The sequence below is a fragment of the Amphiura filiformis genome, chromosome 10 (assembly GCF_039555335.1).
Source record: "Amphiura filiformis chromosome 10, Afil_fr2py, whole genome shotgun sequence".
Lineage (NCBI taxonomy): Eukaryota > Metazoa > Echinodermata > Ophiuroidea > Amphilepidida > Amphiuridae > Amphiura > Amphiura filiformis.
In genome coordinates, this window is record NC_092637.1 from 26,391,099 (window position 1) to 26,411,878 (window position 20,780).

The 20,780-nt window shown below is 36.1% G+C and overlaps 1 protein-coding gene across 1 annotated transcript in view; it reads left to right on the top strand.

Annotated features, from left to right (window-relative positions):
• The window catches only part of LOC140162169 (uncharacterized), an 82,277-nt gene extending 62,206 nt beyond the window's left edge, over nt 1–20,071 (top strand). The window contains exon 2 of the mRNA XM_072185440.1: nt 17,087–20,071. Within this exon, the coding sequence (XP_072041541.1) occupies nt 18,579–19,691 (1,113 nt within the window). The 5' untranslated portion in view covers nt 17,087–18,578 and the 3' untranslated portion in view covers nt 19,692–20,071. The remainder of the gene's footprint in view (nt 1–17,086) is intronic.
• Nucleotides 20,072–20,780: the final 709 nt, after the last annotated feature.

The following is a 20,780-nucleotide window of genomic DNA, read 5'->3' on the forward strand; positions in this document are numbered from 1 at the left end:
TTTTCCAATATCAGTTTTTCCTTTTTTTTATCTCACTTTACTCTCCCCTTTATGTCCCTCTCCTCCTCTCCTCTAATCAGTGGCGTAGCCAAGGGTGATGTAAGGGGGATGCTGGCCACCCTGATATTAATGTTTTAGGCCTTTTTGTACTTTTCAGCCCATTTTTGACCATTTTCGTCAAAGTTTGCCTCCCCCCTTGAAAATTGCTTTGCCCACCCTCTGAAAAAGTGCTGACTGCGCCACTTCCTCCACTCTTTTCCCTCTCTCATACTCCCGCCTGTTTTCATGTTTTTCTCTCCTCCCCCCATCTCTTTCTCTCTCCTCACTCTGTCTTCCGTATCTCTCCCTCACTCTTTTCTCCCTCTTTTCTCAAACATGTTTCCCCTGTGAACTCACTCATTAATTTTCTCCCTCTTTTCTAGACATATGTTTTCAACTCACTGATTAATGTTCTCTTTTATTTTAAAGAAATTTTAGTGTCTTTTATGTTTCGTTCACATTAGGCATTCCATCTGCATTTCACTAAAACCCACAACATTTAGTCTTTTTCTCTCAATTTATTTCTATTCTCAATTTGTAGTAAACACCTCAAAATAAGTAACTAAGCCCTTTAAATAAATGCCATTATTCACAAAGGGGCTATTGTATTATAAATCTGTCAAATGCGTTGGAAGCAGAATTTATTTCTGTGCATTTTGACACCTCATTTGATACAATAGCCCAGAAAACAATAAAACACCGGTCAATTTAATGTAGTGAGGTCCAGATTTGAAAGTTGCACTTACATGCAATACAAAAATACTAAGATTTCATTACACAGATTTCCTTCCGTTATACTGAATACAAAATCAATACAATTTACTGCAACTTTCAAATATTGGGTTACATTGATTTAAATGTACGCTGTGACGTCAATATTTAGTCAATTGCTACAAATGAGGTGTCAAAATGTGCCGAAATTAATTCTGCTTCCAACAGATTTGACAGATTTGTAATACAATCGCCCATTTTTTAATAATGGTCATTATTTAAGGGGGGTTGGTTTCTTTTTTTTAGATGTTTATTTTGAGTTACATAGCGTTACCCATAACGTAACCCATAGCAACGAAACATTCATTCACATTAACAACCACATTCATTCAGTAACACATACATCACACATCTATATTACTAGGCTATCAACATTCTCAATGATGATACACTCCTTTTCAAAGAAAGACCGGAGACCTTTAGTTTAAATGAATATGGAACGTACATGACAAGAGTGTTAATTTAATTCTCTAATTTTAAAGCCTTATTGTACGATTTCCGTCAAATTTTATTTTTGTTATTCTTTATTCAAAATGTTGAAATAACATTTTAGTAATAACTGCCGGGAAGGTTGCTGTCCATTTTAAGCTGACATAACAAGGTAAAGTGAAAAAATTCCCACTGGTTATTTTAGCATAATTTTAAATAATGACTTTATGTCGAACTTTGTTCTGTTTACCTACAAAGACAACAAATATGGCCGATTCCATTTAGGTGCAAGTTGGGACATGTGTAAACATTATGCAAAAAAATCAGGTTTGAAAAAAATTTACCAATTTCATATATTATAAGATCGTACATTATGGCTTTAATGTCGTGGGCAGAGATTATTTAAGGGGTACTACACCCCTGGCCAATTTTGTGCCTATTTTTGCATTTGCCTCCAAAAATATAGCGCATTGGTGACAAGTAAGATATGTATATTATAGGGGCAAGTACTGCACTGGAAATTTTATTTCAATACATACAACAGTTGTGGAGTTACAGTCAAAAATGAGGGAAACCAATATTTGATCAATAAATCAATAACTACTTGCCTTGAGTTGCTGAATTTTCAGTGCAGTAGTTGTAGCCCTATAATATACATATCTTACTTGTCACCAATGCGCTATAATTTTTGAGAAAAATGTAAAAAATAGGCACAAAAGTGGCCAGGGGTGTAGTACCCCCTTAATAGTGTGGGGAATACGATGATGAATCAATCGATGCTGTAATTCATACGCTACTAAAAATATGGCCAACTATTTACGAAGAGACATTGGTACATTGAGCCAGATATTCTGCTTTTTGCTTAACGTCATTATTGCCGACACAGCCAAAGTTTTGACGTGAAAGTGTTTTAATTAAATGTAAAAAAATGTGATTTTATGACAAACTTTGTGAATGTTTTAGGGAAATTCACTGTTCATTTATTCAAAATCTGACACATATCAATTTGTAAGCGCTCTTATAGCAAAGTCATAGTTCATTGAATTTACAACCGTATGACAAAACAGGCGAAAATAGCAACTTTTTGCACAAGATTTGCAATTTAAAGAAAATTGACCATTGCTCATTCTAGTGATGCTAGTATAATTATTGACAATATAAGTGTGTTTTTTTCATTTAATGACATACAATTTGAAAAATATTGTAAGGAACACTTGAGGTTTTGACTTTTAAAACCTACATTTTGGTTTTAAAAAATCTGCTTGGATAGGTAGTTTTCAACAGATTTTCCACATTCGGTCTCTGCTTGGAAGCTCTTGGACGAAAAAATGTGCTCAGGTGTACCGAGGTGGAACCTGTGCGCATGATGGTTTATAGAATCGTTTTTGCATAGAAACCTTTCAATATATCGATTTGTCAAAACGTGTAACATGATAGTGCCCTGCTTGTGTACGAAACGCAGTAACATATGCGATACAATCCTCACGTATTATCTATGGAATAAACAGCATTGTTATTATTAATGTTTTGAAGCCATATTCCACAAGACAGAGTGGCCATTTTATCGTGTGTTTTTTTCGGGGGAGGCAGATGTCATTATTATGCCCACACGGATTCAAACAAAATCATATTGGGTGCCAGATTTAAGCACTTAATCACTTACATTATGCAATACTTTAAGCAAATACATTAGTTAAAGTAATTTATATTTGAATTGTGCTATTTTTACTCGACTGTTCGCATAAGTTAATTTGTAATCTGTCTTGGCAAACACTCAATATTTAATCATATTAAATCTCTATGTAAATACTCGTTTAATACTCGATATTTAGGTTTGAGGTTAACTGGATATCATTAAACAGTCTAAACGCAGGACAACCGATTCTTTTGTTCTGCTTAGTCGCGCTAAAAGTCGATCGATACATGTTAAAATCAGCACAATTCCGAGATACACCTTTTTGCTATGAAATTTATTTTCTCGGTCAAATATAAAGCAAAAATTTTTTTTTTCTTCAGTAATGTCAAATAAAAACATAGTGCTTGGATGAACATTTTTTTTAAAAATCCTGGTGTTAAAATTAAGCATCAAATTGTGTCTTTAAGTGTGATATTTTTGATTTTTATAGGCCTTTAGTTCGCCCGTGAGCTTTTTACAGAATTCATTTTTTAGCGTCTCAAACTAATATAGTTTGCTAAAGAACGATATTTCCCACCTCTGTAAAGCACATCGTGTGGGTCTATATATTATAGTTTTGTCAGAATTTCCGTTTTTATTCTATAATTTTTGACTACCAGCTGAAAAAAATTCAAATCCACGCGTGAAATACTAGCATTGTGGATCGATATCTCTGGGTGCCCGGCCTGGATACAGTTTTGCCAGAACTTCAATATAGCAAAGAAATTACCTAGTGTTTCGGTATAGTGCCTTTTGTTTGTGTTTGTTTGAAATTGCTTAAACCCACCGAAAGTCATAATGAAGCAGCCAAAACAATACAAGGTTAAACACGGAAGTTTATAACAACCTATTATAATGACCTGAAGGAAAAATCATTTATGGCAACAATGAGCCTTGCATTGTAAGTCATGGTTAAAATGTGTTGAGTACCCACCCCACCCCCATAGGCCTATATAATATTACATACCGGTACCTTATAATATTTATATAGCCTACACAAACCCGAACGCAAGTCTGAAGGGTGTAATGAAAATGCCAACCCGCGATGGGGGGGTCATTCAAAATTCACCTGGAGATAGGAGGGACAGAAAATTAAAATCCCCTCTAATAACACGCGAATTTTTCTAGGTTTGGACAGTGGATTTTCCCATGGACCTCATCCTAGGTAAATAAATAAACAAACAAACAAACAAACAGACAAAATGGTTTTCATAATCATGGAATCCATAGCCCCTATAAATTGAAATTGCAGGCTATCACGGGAGCAAATTTCCAAAATCCACCTCATTTACCAGAATTGGGGATTTGGGCTACCAAATCGCTGGTCAGGCAATCCTGGTTTTCAATGGAAAAGGGACCTGGGTTGACAACAATTGAAATATCGATTATTTCTGTTGGTTGCTCTCGAGGTAAAGTACTAAGTTTGACATTTTCGGAGCATGAGGGTAAAATAAAAACGGAAATTCTGACAAAACTATAATATATAGACCCACACGATGTGCTTTACAGAGGTGGGAAATATCTTTCTTTAGCAAACTATATTAGTTTGAGACGCTAAAAATGAATTCTGTAAAAAGCTCACGGGCGAACTAAAGGCCTATAAAAATCAAAAATATCACACTTAAAGACACAATTTGATGCTTAATTTTAACACCAGGATTTTTAAAAAAATGTTCATCCAAGCACTATGTTTTTATTTGACATTACTGAAGAAAAAAATAATTTTGCTTTATATTTGACCGAGAAAATAAATTTCATAGCAAAATGGTGTATCTCGGAATTGTGCTGATTTTAACATGTATCGATCGACTTTTAGCGCGACTAAGCAGAACAAAAGAATCGGTTGTCCTGCGTTTAGACTGTAAATACAAAATATACAGTCATTATGAGTTTGACAGAGTGTCGAATATCGATTCGTATCTTTGTTAAATTCAGGTTACGCATGAATTATCTTGAATTATAGAAAAGGAGACCACACTAGCGAGCCAGAGGGCAGCAAAACAATTACCTTACGATGAGTCGGCGTTATAAGTAAGCGATAGAGAGCGGCATTCAGGGTTAGTTAACGGTGCAGTGCCGCATCTGCTGATCCCCTTCTATAAGTCAAGAAAATTCATGGCTTACATGAAGTTACCAATTACAGACCTGTGCTACAGAAGCAAAATACTGTGGCAAAAGAATGGAGCACGGTAGGCAAATAAAAATCGAATGCCCATTGGAAAGTTTTTACCAATGTTTTGCCACATTAGTTAGGTCTTGTTGATTAATGATAACTTTAATAGTTTATGGATTTAGGCTTGGGGACTAGAAACACTAAAATCACTCAATTAATAAATTTTTATGTTTTATATTAAAGCAATAATAATACGATTAACATAAAGAATAGATTCCTATTTAGAATGTTAGTTTTCACTGATCGCGTCGTCTCTTTTAATTTCGAGCCAAACAAAATGATGTAGAAAAATGACGAAGAAAATTGCATTTCATTCCAGCACCTACAGTGCCTGCTCGGCGATCGTATTACATGCATTCTTCAGCGGAGCTTCACGCAGCTCGGACGTATAAATAATCCGTAAGAGGAATAACGATATGCACACGGTTTATACGTCACTGATTCAATGATACATATACTAGTACACACACAAGACGTGTTAGCCATCATTCGATAGGTGAACCCGGATAAAATTGGAGATCTTCGGGATTTCATATAAAAACTTGAATGTTTCTATAATTAAAGCACTTCAGGCTTGGTCTTTCACGCAGTATTTTAGTACACCATTGGAGATTACAATTATGCAAAAAGTAAAATTTCGAGATAAATTGAGGGCGTTGTTGTGGAGTAAATCACATGTTATGGCTTAAAACCCTTTTTATTACCTTTAAAATAACACTATGACAAAACACCGTAAGTCAATAATCAGGCATACTGCAGGCCTCTACAAAAATCTCTACAAAATTCATTTATTTTATACTTATCCTAAAAATAGCATAATTTGTTATCAGTTTCAATTATAGTCCAACTGCGCCCCCGCGTTAGATATAGTAAAGAGTAAACTGGATGAAAGCTTTCTCTTTCGGTTAATCATATGTTGTGATAAATATGAATCGTAAAACATAAAATCAGTTTGATAATAATATCTTAAAAATACATTGCACAATAATACTCCTTACAAGTTAGACACTTGGGTTTACAGAATAAAAACACCGATGGACTTAAAAAGAACCTATGCATCAACTATACAGTGATTACAACTCTACATCGAAAAACACTACTCTGATTCTATCTTTAGATTTCTTGTACTCTTATATAAAGTCTGCACAAAAAGTAACACAGCTGTTATAAATACGCCTATAGCTTCAGAACTAATAATTGTTTCCACAATATTTCTACATAGAAAGAAGTATAAATTATTTACGCGCATTTTAATACCCCTTTTGTCAAATGTCGTTCAATGTTAACACAGTAGTACTTTCAAAGAAAAATACCCGAATTTAAAGTGTTGCAGTTTACAGCGATCAATGGTTATTACACAAACATTGTGGCACGTAAAGCCCTCCATTTATCTTTGCGCTGACTTCAAATCAAATAGCGGCAACTTTTAAATTCGGGCATTTTTCTTTAAAAACACTGCTGTATTGTTAATATTGAACGAAATTGGACAAATGTGGTATCAATATAAGCGTAAATAAATCATCCTTGTTTCTATGTGAAAATATTGTGAACACAATTATTAGTTCTGACGCTATAGGCATATTTATAACAGCTGCGTTACTTTTTGTGCAGTCTATATATATTCTTTCATAGTTTGTATTTCTTTGTCCTCGTGTTGATTCATTACGACTATCCATTAACGCTTACTTTTACGAATCTATTCCGTGACCTGAGGACAAAGAAGTATTGTGCACTCACTTTCTCTTCCTAAAATGTATCAACCCAGAGGATGATTTAAGGAAGCCCCATCATGCACTGCAAACGTGTTATCACCAGAGTTTCAACTGCCACTTTACTTTTCAAATCCCATTGAATTCTGTGCAAAATGTTGTTTAAGAATTGTGCGTGTGTCATTATTAGTTGGTCGATTTCAGATCTAAAGTGATGTATGCATGAAGGATAATTCACACCTTCTGCAGGTAACATAAAATGTGAAATCGACCAGCATTGTGAATGCGTTTTTATTGTAAATATATCAGTCCAAATTCAAATTTAACCATGGCCGTCAATGCAATGTGCGAGCAGTGGTGTCATGTTCACTCACACAGCTATGCTAACCGCAAGTCAACACAGTGGCGTGGTGGGAAGTGCTTAAATCATCCTCTGCACAATACTTCTTCCTAAAATGTATCAACCTTTTGTGAAGGTCCGGCTCTCCGAAAAATGAAGAGCTTTCAAGTTTACAAAACATATTTCGATACAAATAAATATTATTAAATCATCTGCGCATTTGCGCAATCCTTGACTTCCAAGATTTGTTAAAATGAATAATTGACAAATATTCCTCTAGTCATAAGGATTCATAGCATGTAATAGGGCTGAGTTTGGTATGCCACTGGAAAAATTGGAGTATCTGGAAACGATGTTTTGTAGTGATATAAAATGTATTACTTTCTTCTTCTTTCTCTCGCCATATAATATATACATAATATAAAAAACAGAGTCTACAAATCAGAACTGATTTAAATGGCGCGTTCATCTCACGCGCCAGTACTCACTCCTTTATCAAATTTCATTTGGATATTAGTTGAATCATTTTCTTATGATCCGTGACCATTCATAGCATACCTTTGTTTCTCTGTGGATTTGACTAGATGGACATATTCTAAGAAAAAATAGCTCCTATGTCCCTCCCAAAAATGGCGGGAAAATCTATGTATAGCTCATTTTTCAAAATGGCCGCCGGTGACATTTTGAAAAACATGAATATCTATATACCATGTTCTGGATGGGCTGTAATGACAAATAATATGCCGTTTTCCACTATCTTTGGCATACCCAACCTTTTAAGATAAAATTCAAAGTGTTGAGAGGTCATCTTGACCCCTAAATCCAAGATGGCCGCCAGTTTCATATTGAAAAACATGAAAATCGATATATCATGAAGTGGGTAGGCTATAATAACAAACAATGTGTCGTTTTCAACTATATTTGGCATGCAAAACCGTTTAAGATCATATTCAAAGAGTTTGGGGTCACGTTGACCCCTAAATCCAAGATGGCTGCCAGCGCCATATTGACAAAAACATTAAAATCTATATACCATGAAGTGGATAGGCTATACTGACAAACAAAGTGTCGTTTTCCACTATTTTTGGCATGCCAAATCTTTTTTTGTCAAATTCAAAGTGTTTGGGGGTCATCTTGAACCCTAAATCCAAGATGGCCGCCAGCGCCATATTGAAAAACATGAAAATCGATATATCATGAAGTGGATTTATTATAATAACCAACAATGTGTCGTTTTTCAACTATTTACGGCATGCAAAACCATTTAAGATCATATTCAAGAGCTACAGAGCAACCAAGAGACTGATAAACTAGAATGCATGCTGAAAGATCATTGCCCTGTAAAAGACAGTTTAGAAAAAGTAGAGAAATGGGAGAACATTAAGGACAAATTTTTACAATGGAAGGGCCTTGATAAATTTCAACATGTCAATACAACAGTGGAATGGGATAAAGGACCTAAGGGTTTTCATATGCATGCTAATTGTTGTACCACGATGTCTAACACACACACACAAGCACAAATCTGAGAAAATAAAAAAAAAATGCTGGGATGTCCGGTCAGCAATCATCTTTCTCAGGACCTCCTTCCAAGAAACTTCGTTCAAGTATAGGTGTTCTGCATGATAAGGCAATGTGCGTCCACAAAAGTCTGGTAACCGGGACAAAAACACTTTTGTTACTTTTGACACAAGATGCATGGAGAAGATTCAAGGCACACACTATCTACATTGCAGGATACAAGAGAGCGGTTAGATACGTTTATAACATCAATCCCAGACAGGCAAACAGCCTTTGGCTTGGAAATCAGATACCACCGTCATTGTGCTATGCTGGCGTCAAAATATCAGCAATCAAGCTAGAGATAATATCAGTGAAAATGCAGAGCATTTACAGCATTTTCACCTTCGGGAGGCTCAAGCTTTGTTCTTTCAACATATCCAACAAGTAATATTTATTTAAAATTGTGAAATACGCACCCTTGAAGGACTGCTCCAAGATTACATTCGTATTACTTCAAACCACGGGCACTTTTCCCAAGTAAGGTCCAGCTACCTCAAGGAACTTCTGATCAAAGAATTTGGAAAAGACATAGGATTTCACGTATGTATTCAGAAGAAAGTTAGTGAGCTTGTGTATGATACAAGCACTTCCGATACATACATCGAGGCCGCGCTGTTATCACTGGGAGTAACGGATGACCAGTTGGTCAAGAACAGGTCATCAAAACAACCACTATTCCTTAGCCCCCGTACATAGATGAGGTGGAGCAAGCTGAAAACTTGAGTGAGCTCATACTAAACTTCATTAACTGGTTGAAAAACCCTAACACAGGTCTAACTGATGGCAACCTAAAGGTCCGATCAATTACGTCAATCGTAGGGAGATCGTTATTTACGACAAGGGAATGGGCATTTTGATCAAATTTTTTATTTGATCTTGAGGTAGAAACGCAAAATTGTTTGTTGAACCAGGAGGGGATTGTTAAGTTTAAAAGGGTGAATCTGACAATTTTGAGTGGATGCGAGGGGAAAGCAAATTTTCAAATTTTCAAATTCCGCCCTTGTTTAAACTAATTACTTAAAATTTAAAACTTAACAATCCCCTCCTGGTTCAACAAAAATGTCGACCCCCTCAAGATAAAACAAATCGGTTCCCCTTCAAAATGCCAACCCCTGTCGTAAATAACGATTGCTCTCTAAGATTGACGAAATTGATCAGACCTTTGGGTTGTCATCAGCTGAACCTGTGCTAGGTTTTTTCAACCAGGTAATGAGCTTTAGTAGGAGCTCACTAAAGTTTTCATCTTGCTCCAACTCATGTATGTACGGGGCCCAAGGAATAGTGGTTCTTTTGATGACCTGTTCTCTAAGTCGTGTTGCGACATTGCTGACCAACTGGTCATCCGTTACTCCTAGTGATAACAGCGCGGCCTCGATGTATGTACCGGCAGCTCTTGTATCATACACAAACTCACTAAAATTCTTCTGAATACGTTCGTGAATTCCTATAACTTTTCCAAATTCTTTGATCAGAAGTTCCTTGAGGTAGCTGGACCTTACTTGGGAAAAGTGCCCGTAGTTTGAAATAATGCGAATGTAATCTTGGAGCAGTCCTTCAAGGGTGTGTATTTCACGATCTTTAAATATGACTTGTTGGATATGTTGAAAGAACAAAGCTTGAGCCTCCCGAAGGTTAACATGCTGTAGATGCTCTGCATTTTCACTGAGATTATCTTCGCTTGATTGCTGACATATTGACGCCAGCAATGACGGTGGTATCTGATTTCCAAGCCAAAGGCTGTTTGCCTGTCTGGGATTGACGTTATAAACGTATCTAACCGCTCTCTTGTATCCTAATCTGCAATGTAGATAGTGTGTGCCTCAAATCTTCTCCACGCATCTTGTGTCAACAGTAACAAAAGTGTTTTTGTCCCGGTTACCAGAATTTTGTGGACGCACAATGCCTTATCATGCAGAACACCTATACTTGAACGAAGTTTCTTGGGAAGAGGTCCTGAGAAAGATAATTGCTGACCGGACATCCCAGCCTTTTTTTTTTTTTTTTCTCAGATTTGTGCTTGCGTTTTGTGGCTTGGCAGTGAGCGTGTGTGTTAGACATCGTGGTACACCAAGTAGCATGCTTATGAAAACCCTTAGGTCCTTTATCCCATTCCACTGTTGTATTGACATGTTGAAGTTTATCAAGGCCCTTCCATTGTAAAAAATTGTGTTCTCCCATTTCTCTACTTTTTCAAACCTGTCTTTTACAGGGCAATGATCTTTCAGCATGCATTCTAGTTTATCAGTCTCTTAGTTGCTCTGTAGCTCTTCAGTGTCTGTTCTGTTCTCCATCACATGCTCTTAACGTGCAACTTTCCTGAAAGAACAAAGGTAACACTTTCAAAATCTATAGTATAAGTAATTGAGTAAAAATAAGTATTGGCCTCATGTGTGTCACATCTTAAATATCGATGTTCATGTTTTTCGACATGGCTTAGACAGTCATCTTGGATTTAGGGGTCAAGATGCCCCCAATACTTTGAATACGACATGAAAAGGTTTGGCATGCCAAGAAAGTGGAATATTTGTCAGTATAGCCTATCCACTTCATGTTTTTGTCAATGTGGTGCTGGCGGCCATCTTAGATTTAGGGGTCAAGGTGACCCCAAACTCTTTGAATATGATCTTAAATGATTTTGCATTCCAAAAATAGTTGAAAACGACACATTGTTGGTTATTATAGTCAATCCACTTCATGATATATCGATGTTCATGTTTTTCAATACTGCGCTGGCGGCCATCTTGGATTTAGGGTTCAAGATGACCCCCAAACACTTTGAATATGACAAAAAAAGATTTGGCATGCCAAAAATAGTGGAAAACAACACATTGTTTGTCAGTATAGCCTATCCACTTCATGGTATATAGATTTTCATGTTTTTGTCAATATGGCGCTGGCGGCCATCTTGGATTTAGGGGTCAAGGTGACCCCAAACTCTTTGAATATGATCTTAAACGGTTTTGCATGCCAAATGTAGTTGAAAACGACACATTGTTTGTTATTATAGCCTACCCACTTCATGATATATCGATTTTCATGTTTTTCAATATGAAACTGGCGGCCATCTTGGATTTATGGGTCAAGAGGACCTCTCAACACTTTGAATTTAATCTTAAAAGGTTGGGCATGCCAAAGATAGTGGAAAATGGCATATTATTTGTCATTATAGCCTATCCAGAACATGGTATATAGATATTCATGTTTTTCAAAATGTCACCGGCGGCCATTTTGAAAAATGAGCTATAAATAGATTTTCCCGCCATTTTTGGGAGGGACATAGGAGCTATTTTTTCTTAGAATATGTCCATCTAGTCAAATCCACAGAGAAACAAAGGTATGCTATGAATGGTCACGGATCGTAAGAAAATGATTCAACTATATCATTGTTTCATTGTCTTGCAGACGTGTAACATCAGGCTGAGTCAGCAGAGGAAGTAGCTAGAACGTGGCCAAAATGCTTACATGATCCTCCGCTAGCTGAAATCCTAGCATCCAAGCCTGTTCCTCATTGCTCAAATTAGCTTTACGCATCCGGCACCACGTGGAGGTATGGGTTGAGTTGCCCGCGAACAATTACTATGCCAGTTCTGCGGACCTTGCCGGACCACTGTTTTGTTTCTCCTTGCTCTCGGGTTTTGTTCGCCTCTCCCTATTGTTCCAAACTGGTTCGAACGGGATCTGAACATGATGAATAGATCTGATATTAAAAAAGGAGCGGAATCGATCGGAATCCGAATGGTGTTCCTATTCCTTATTTTTGTAAATAATAATATTATGAAAAAGGTCGATTCCCCTCAACATTATGCACTGTAACAAGCATCGTGTAACAACCACAAGTATAATTTGCCTACTAAGGTCATATTTTATTTGTAAATATTGTATAGAACAATTCATTTGAATTTTATCCTCCTTTGTCAACCTAGATTCAAAGCTTTTTAATTGCATAGTCAATGCATTTTTCCTTATGCTAAATGCATTGCCATGATTTGTATTTTTCTTTTTAAGTACCTTCCGGCGTTATAACTATAAAGCCTGTATTATTAATGCAATTTTGTTTACATCACACTTCAAAAGAATACCACCGCTCGTTTTGTAATGCGGCAGTGAAATAATTTGAATTTTGGTTTCAAAAATTAATTGCAAATTAAAAACCAATATAAGCAATACTATCAACCAAATGTCACACGATATAATTAGAAGTTCGATATTGAAAGACAGATCAGATAATTTAGTTAGGTTTGATTCTTGAAACAGGAATGTTTTTGGTTTTATTTAGCGATAAAGTATGTTGGGCCTAATCAATTATTTCAGTGGGAGGATAGTGAGAAACCGTATTTCCTAATTCAATTATATGAATTCCTAGATGACATAACATTTTAAGATGCCGTCATGTCTTTGGTGATATGAGATTGTAATCATACTTTAGATATTAAAAACATCCTCTCTATGCCGCTACTGGATCTATCGTTGCAAGTATTTCAAATAATGAACCGCACGCCATAGTGCATAATTATAACTATTTAAAACTCCCGCCCAAAAAAGATAGCATTAAGTCACTCATGGCGTGTCAAATCATTTATGCTATATAACGTTTCTTTGTAAACATCACATAGATATAGACATTCTTTGAAAAAAACCTACACAATGAAAACACCTACAGAACGTTCCAAAATAGTTTGTGTTAAAAGTGATTTACAGATTTTCAAAAGAGAGATCCTCGGACAACATAAATTTTGGGTCACCCTGTAATGTTTATGAATATTTCCCTGACATCATTCATTTATAATGTATTATACACGGTTGTTTGATGGGATCATTTATTAGTTTTTCAAACAAAACATCATGCATAACCAAATTTTAAGCTTAAACAGCTAACAGTGATATCGTGCTAATGTATACAGATGCTTTTGAGTCGTTGTCAACTTTTATTTCCCCTCTTTTACAAAATTATTCACTTTATAGTATTTTTTAAAGCTTTTTCGGATATAAAATGTATCTATTAATGACAAAATTAGTGGCGCTATTTAGTTACTGGAAATTACCCTTTCAAGCTTTTAATACAAATAATTCCTTTTATTGTTTGATTAAAATATGTTTATAAAATGTCCTTGTTGCTTGTTTCACCTATGGCGGTATTAATCACCTAACCCTTGCAAATAAAGAAATATGATTTAGGAGAAATAGCGCCATCTATAGTTTGCATTTAGTTGACAATGAAGCCAATTCTATATACATCGAACAGCCGTGTACAGAGTGAGGCGACGAAAAAATCCAGCGCTCTTAGACCTGACTGACACAGATTCTGGTTTGATTTTGTCAGGATTTTTGTGAACAAACTGTAGACATTTTTCAAGCTTTCAGTGATTTTTAGGGTCAATTAACCTCTTCCAGTAAAAAAACGCACTAAAATTCGTCCGTCCATTGAACAGGATATTTTTCATCGCGTAAATGAAAGTCTTACATACTGCTTTAACACACGCAATATTATTAACTCTCTCCACGCGGGACACCTCAGACGACATCCGGTATCCAAGCTCCAAATTTGATTTAAAAACTCAAAAATTTCAGAATTGTTAATTCTCATGACCATATTCAGAATCAGCATGTAAAATGCATGACAATGAGTACAAACAAGCCTAGTATTAGTTCAGTGGTTCTTAAGACAGCTCTTGATATTGTGAGAAAATATTTCGTACAATTTATGTTGAAGCCTGTTGCTAGCATGTAAGGCACTAAGATGAGATATTGATTTTCTGGTTGCATAGCTTTCACATGCAGTCATTGCATCTATCTGTAATGGCAGCATTTCACTAATAAACCCACTTAAAATCCTTGTCGCCGTGTTCTGCATTTTTAACATCCGGTATAATTCGGAACGCATTCATTATTTAATGTCATCCTTTTAACAAATTAGAGTCCGGTCCAGATTTAGTCTCGGTCCCAGCCGGCACGGTTGTTTGATGTATATAGAATTGGCTTCATTATTAACTAAATGCAAACTATAAATGGCGCTATTTATCCTAAACCATATTTCTTTATTTGCAAGGAGTAGGTGATTAATACTGCCATTAAAACAGCTGGAAAAGGTGAAACAAGCAACAAGGAAATTTTATAAACATATTTCATCAAACAATAATAGGAATTATCTGTATTAAAAGCTTGAAAGAGTAATGTCCCGTAATTAAATAGCGCCACCAATTTTGTCATTAATAGATACATTTTGTATCCGAAAAAGCTATAAAAATGCTATAAAAGTAAATAATTTTGTAAAAGAGGGGAAATCAAAGTTGAGAATAACTCAAAAGCATATGTAAACATTACAATGATATCACATTTAGCCGTTTAAGCCTAAAATTTGGTTCTACATGATGTTTTGTTTAAAAAACTAATAAATGATCCCATCAAACAACCGTGCCGGATTGTGCTCCTCCGTCACCAACCGTCTGCGACAACCTTATACATGTAGCACATTTTTTGGACTGGCCGAACATTATCACAGTCTGGGACCGGGGTGAATTGGGTTTTAATCAAGCACCATACTGCAGTTTCTGTCCGTTTTCCTATACATAATACACAGTGCTCTTTCCCATTGACGCGTGACCTCTACAAATAGCCTACGTTAAAAGAATGGGGATATGCCTAGTTAACGTCGCTGTGTGAAAAATAACCGGCCAATATTAAAAGTACTCTTCTAAAGTTCTAGAAAATATAGTTTTGTAACATGTCCTAAATTTTTAGCTAATTTAGATGTTTGGAAATATTCGTACTTTGGTGTTTTAGTTAATGTTATAGGTAATAGTACATTGCCTAGTTAACGTCGCTGTGTGAAAAATAACCGGCCAATATTAAAAGTACTCTTCTAAAATTCTAGACAATATAGTTTTGTAACATGTCCTAAATTTTTAGCTAATTTAGATGTTTGGAAATATTCGTACTTTGGTGTTTTAGGAATGATATGTAAACGACAGATAACACCAAAAAATATGAAGAAATTATTTCCAAACCGTGTTAAGTCTGCAAACCACCATGTTTCTCATTTTCAAGAACGCTGGTTAACAATAAGCAGAGTTTTGTCTCATTTCGTAAACAAAAGCCCACACAGAATTGTTCTCTAGCGCTCGCTTTATAATCGTTCACCCAACTGAAACTATAATCCCAGCCATTGCTCGATTGTACGTGTAAAAGCAGAAACATATGATGTGTGTATTTAACCAGAGAAGATATGATTTAATCAGTTGAGCTGCTTTCAATGAGTGTTATCTTGGTTTAATAGCTTTTAATGGGGTTTAAGTCCTGCAAAGGTCGAATTGAATTCTACTGTAGACATGACTGCATCATGCTGGGCTTCAGCGCATACAATAGCGCCCTCTGTTGAGAAATGGGGCTGGCTGGCTGGGGGTGGCTACGGGGCTTTAGCTCAAAGACAAGGTTGGTTCAGCGTAATAAGACGTATTTCGAGTATTCCAACCTTTAACTTTATCTAAGTACAATTTTGACCAAAATGTAGGTTTTAAAAGTCAAGTGTCCCTTACAATATTTGTCACATTCTATGTCATTAAATGAAAGAGCACACTTATTGTCCATAACTAGCCTCATTCTAATGAGCAATGGTCAATTCTCTTTCAATTGCAAATGTTGTGCAAAAAGTTACTATTTTCGCCTGTTTTGTCATTGGTTGACCCCCCCCTGTTATCAGGTTTTCAAACTTTTTAGCAGCTGGTCTGCTCAGTGCATTTTTGTCGGTGATAGCTGTTTCATTTTCATTTTTTATCTATTTTTTTCCAAATATTTAAATCCAATTTTCTTGCAAGCAGCTGGTCTGCTCATTATGTATTCCCCCTTTCCAAATTAAGCCCCTTTTAAAACAGCTGGTCCTCTGTGTAATCCCCCATGGTCTCATTTTTTGTTTGGTATTATTAATTACATGTATTTCTAATGTGCAATATTTGATGGTTTTTTTATATATATTTAAATGTTTCTCGTGTGCAATTATTCTAAATGTAATTTGATGTTTTTACAATTTCTAAATGTGTCTTTAAAATGTTATTTGATGTTTTTATACTATTTAAACCAAATTGTAAAAGCCATGTAATTCAGCCATTTGGCTGCAATGTGTTTTAATAAATATACTATATACTACTATTTTACGGTTGTAAATTCAATGAAAAATGACTTTGCTAAAGAGCGCTTACCAATTGATATGAGTCCCATCAAATTGACGTCAGACATTCATAGTACTGCATTCGCGTACAAAAATCCAATCCTGTTTATTATTAAATGAATCAAACTCAATGTGTAACATTTTCTGGGTTATTTAATTTCATTTACCACTTATCCAGCTACTATCTATAACAATACTTTTGTTTTTCTTTTTGCCTTTCTTTCAGACTAGACTTCAAACCTAATAGTAGACGGCTATTGGTGCGTGGTACGACAGTATACCAGACACGTAGCCGAGAAGAATTCCGCAATCTACGGCCAATCAAGACACACACCTGACTATGCAAATCAACTTAAGTACACCTACATTCAATGGTTATAAGACATCCCCAGGCTTGCAGTGCATTTATTGCTTGTGTAATAAAGAAACAATCAGATGTATATGAGCATGTGCGAGACAAGCTGCTTATTGAATAATTTACTCCTCCGTCACGATATTTAAATGCGGATGATTACAGTTAAAAGGAGAGTCTCATTACAACATTGTCGCCGCAAGCCTTTGCGATAGTGGTTGTCTGAAAAACAAATGTATATTTGGATGTTATTAAGTTACTCGAGTGTGGAGAGGAGTTTGTTAATACAGTGTGATATATTGCTTTGAAAAGACGATAATTACACTCTTTAGTTGGTAGTTCCTGCATACGACATTGATATTACTGAAATTCTCTGAGGTGACAGTGTCCGATAAGACGGCCTTGACGATGTGATTGTAATCAAGGTAAATCAATCAGTTTTTCACAATGGAACAAGGAATGCATTTTATACTGACTCGATGTGGAACGTTTATTTTTCACTTGCAAGATTTGACTTTAGTCGCAAATAGAGGAATTTATTAATGATATTTACTTGACAATTGTAATATATACAACTGCAGTTGAAATACTTGTAGTTGACGCACAAAATGACTACCACTACTTTGACAGAGATTGATCTCAATAGTGACAGAAACAGTACATCAATCGCATCGATAGTTGATGAGGAAGACCGTAATGCTAACGGGCGGATACTGATGTTTGCATCTTGTGCGTTGCTGGGCATCACATTTTTCGTTGGTATACTGGGTAACATGCTAGTTTGTATAAGCGTATATACAAATAAGGCATTAAGGACGCCAAATAATGCGTTGCTTGTGAACCTAGCAATCGCTGATCTTATTACCTGTATTTTTAGTGTACCAGTACTATTTCTTGTATACGCAACATCTATCACAACATTCGATTGTCCAATGTCTCGTCAAGTGATTTGTTCGGTTCAAATGTTCTTCCATATAGCTAGCAGCTCCATACAACTGTTTACTTTAGCGTCTATAAGTATGGAACGATATCAGGCAATTGCACGTCCTTTTAAAACTAAAGAGCAAAAATGGCGGGTGATTATTAGTCTGATTGCGTCGTGGTCAGCGGGGATACTTCTGGGATTGTTGACAACCCTGTTTATTCGAAACAATCCGATGTATTTATTTTGTATCTGTGAAAGACAACAATCAATACCTTCATTTGATTTTGTTCACGTGTGTGTTCTTACTCCTCTTGGTCTTATATGCTTAGCTATTGTGTTATTTTTCTATGGAAAAATATTTCATATTGTTAGAAAGCATGTTAAAGATAAAGGTGCGCTATTCAAGAGAAAAGTGCAATTGATAAAAACTGTATAGCGCAGATGGATGTTGAAGCCGTAAAAAACCGTCGCCGACATCCATCCCTACCAAGTTGGCTTACAAGGCGAAGAAACAAAGTTCAAGATTCATCGCAAGAAAGAACTCCACAAGCTCCGACTAAAGAGGGGGATAAAGTTCAACCCATCTCTATACAGGCTACTTTCCATGGGGAATCCTCACATCAAAATGGGGTTGTTATTGAAGCTACACCATCCACAGACAATAAAGCGGCACAATCGATATCTCTTACTGGTGGTAATGTAACAAACATTGAACCGTCTGTAACTGAGATCGTTACTCGCAACGCTGTTGTTTTGAAAACAAATGTTTCGCAGCAAAGCTCCTCTCAACATGAAATATGTAAAAATTCTGAAACGGGGGAGGAGCTTTGTAATCACGACGGTACTGACAAAAGTAGCCCTGCTGCTGTTCAAGAACACCGTGTATGTCAAGAGTCCCCTAGAATAAAACAAACTCTCGCCTCTGTATCAAATTCGACACCCCTTCCAAGTGTTGAGGGCATTGAGACTGGTAAGATAGTTGCTGTACCCATAATGCCCATAGCTTCCTGTGAAATGTCTACTGGTGAACATTTGCCAAACACAAATGGGGTATTGGATGCCTCAGGAATGGTGGATAAAACAGTAAATTCGCTACCGTTGAATTCATCAAACCCTAACCTAGAGCATTCACCAAAAGCAAACTCCTTGAAGGTGGTCTCGCCCGCAGGTGATATAAGCACGCCATCTGCTTCCAACATTATACCGAACGCTGATGATATTTACGGCTCCGTTTGTGTTTACAACCCGAAGAGCAAGAAAACACGAGAACGAGGACGCAGAAACATAGAAGCAAAGACAGCTAAAAGGGCTTCCTACATTATAGGTGTCTTTACTCTCTGCTGGTTCCCGCTATTTTTTGAATCCTTTGTAAATATATTTATGTATATTTCGATTGAAGTTGAAGCATTGATATTGAGTATTGCTATTTTAAGTGCTGCATTGAACCCTATTGCTTACACAGTCGTTAATCAACAATTTAGGAAAGAATTCTTAAGTAATGTAAGGGTCATAACAACTTTACCTCGATTCTGTAGGACCAATGACAACAGCTGAAATATTTTCAAATCAAATTCCATATTAGGCCATATTAGTATTAATCTTCACCTGTCCTCCTTTTGACCAATATCTTAAGGTGGTACTACAATTAACTACATCCCTTGATAAATTTGTGACTATTTTTACATTTTTCTCAAAAACTAATAACACACTGGTACCAAAAGTTATGTATATTATAGGGGCAAAGAATCCAGTTACTACACTGGAATTTCAGTGACTCAAGACAAGTAGTTATTGATTTATTGATCAAATATTGGTTTTCCCTCATTTGTGACTGTAACTCCACAAATGTTGTCTGTGTTGAAATAAAATTTCCAGTGCAGTAGTTGTAGTCCTTGCCCCTATAATATACATATCTTACTTGCCACCAATACGCTTTAATTTTTTTGAGAAAATGCAAAAATAGGCACAAAATTGGGCAGGGTGTAGTACCCCTTAATGCTAAATACATTGCTTGAATTATTTTAAAAATGTACATTCTGACGGACATAGCAACAGAGCTTTTTTAACAAAAATATCCAATAGTCTTAATGGGTATGCACAAAAAGAAAACCTTCTCGATTTAAATGTATCTGGCATGTAAATTGCAATTTAAAATGTGATATTTTATTACTGTTCTGGTTTTGGAACTAAAACCGTTGGAGTATCTTCAAGAAATTTACACGGCGTGATACCGTGTTCTTATTTTAAGAGGCAGATACTGTTTTTGAATCAGGCTAATCTTAAGGGCACACAAGCAGTCGCAGTGGGCGATATAAAAAACAACAACCAGGATATAATATTACTATTAATCAAAGGCTGGTAGTATTTTCAAAATCGCTACCAGCGCCCAGTCGTCGCTAGCAACGTAGCACCGGCGAATTGACGCCAGAGCATGTTAGTGACCTATTATCAGATGTCGGCAATCGCTTTTCTGATAAGCGACAGAAGTTGTCAAAACCGTCATGAAAAAAAAACCCGCCACGCTCCTTGAAATTACCAAAAAAACTGCAATTAGCCAACAAAGTACATACTAAGTTAAGGTAGCATGCACTAATCAGCCTGTGCGGAGGTTGTGGGGAAGGTTGTTGGCTAACGTACTTGGTA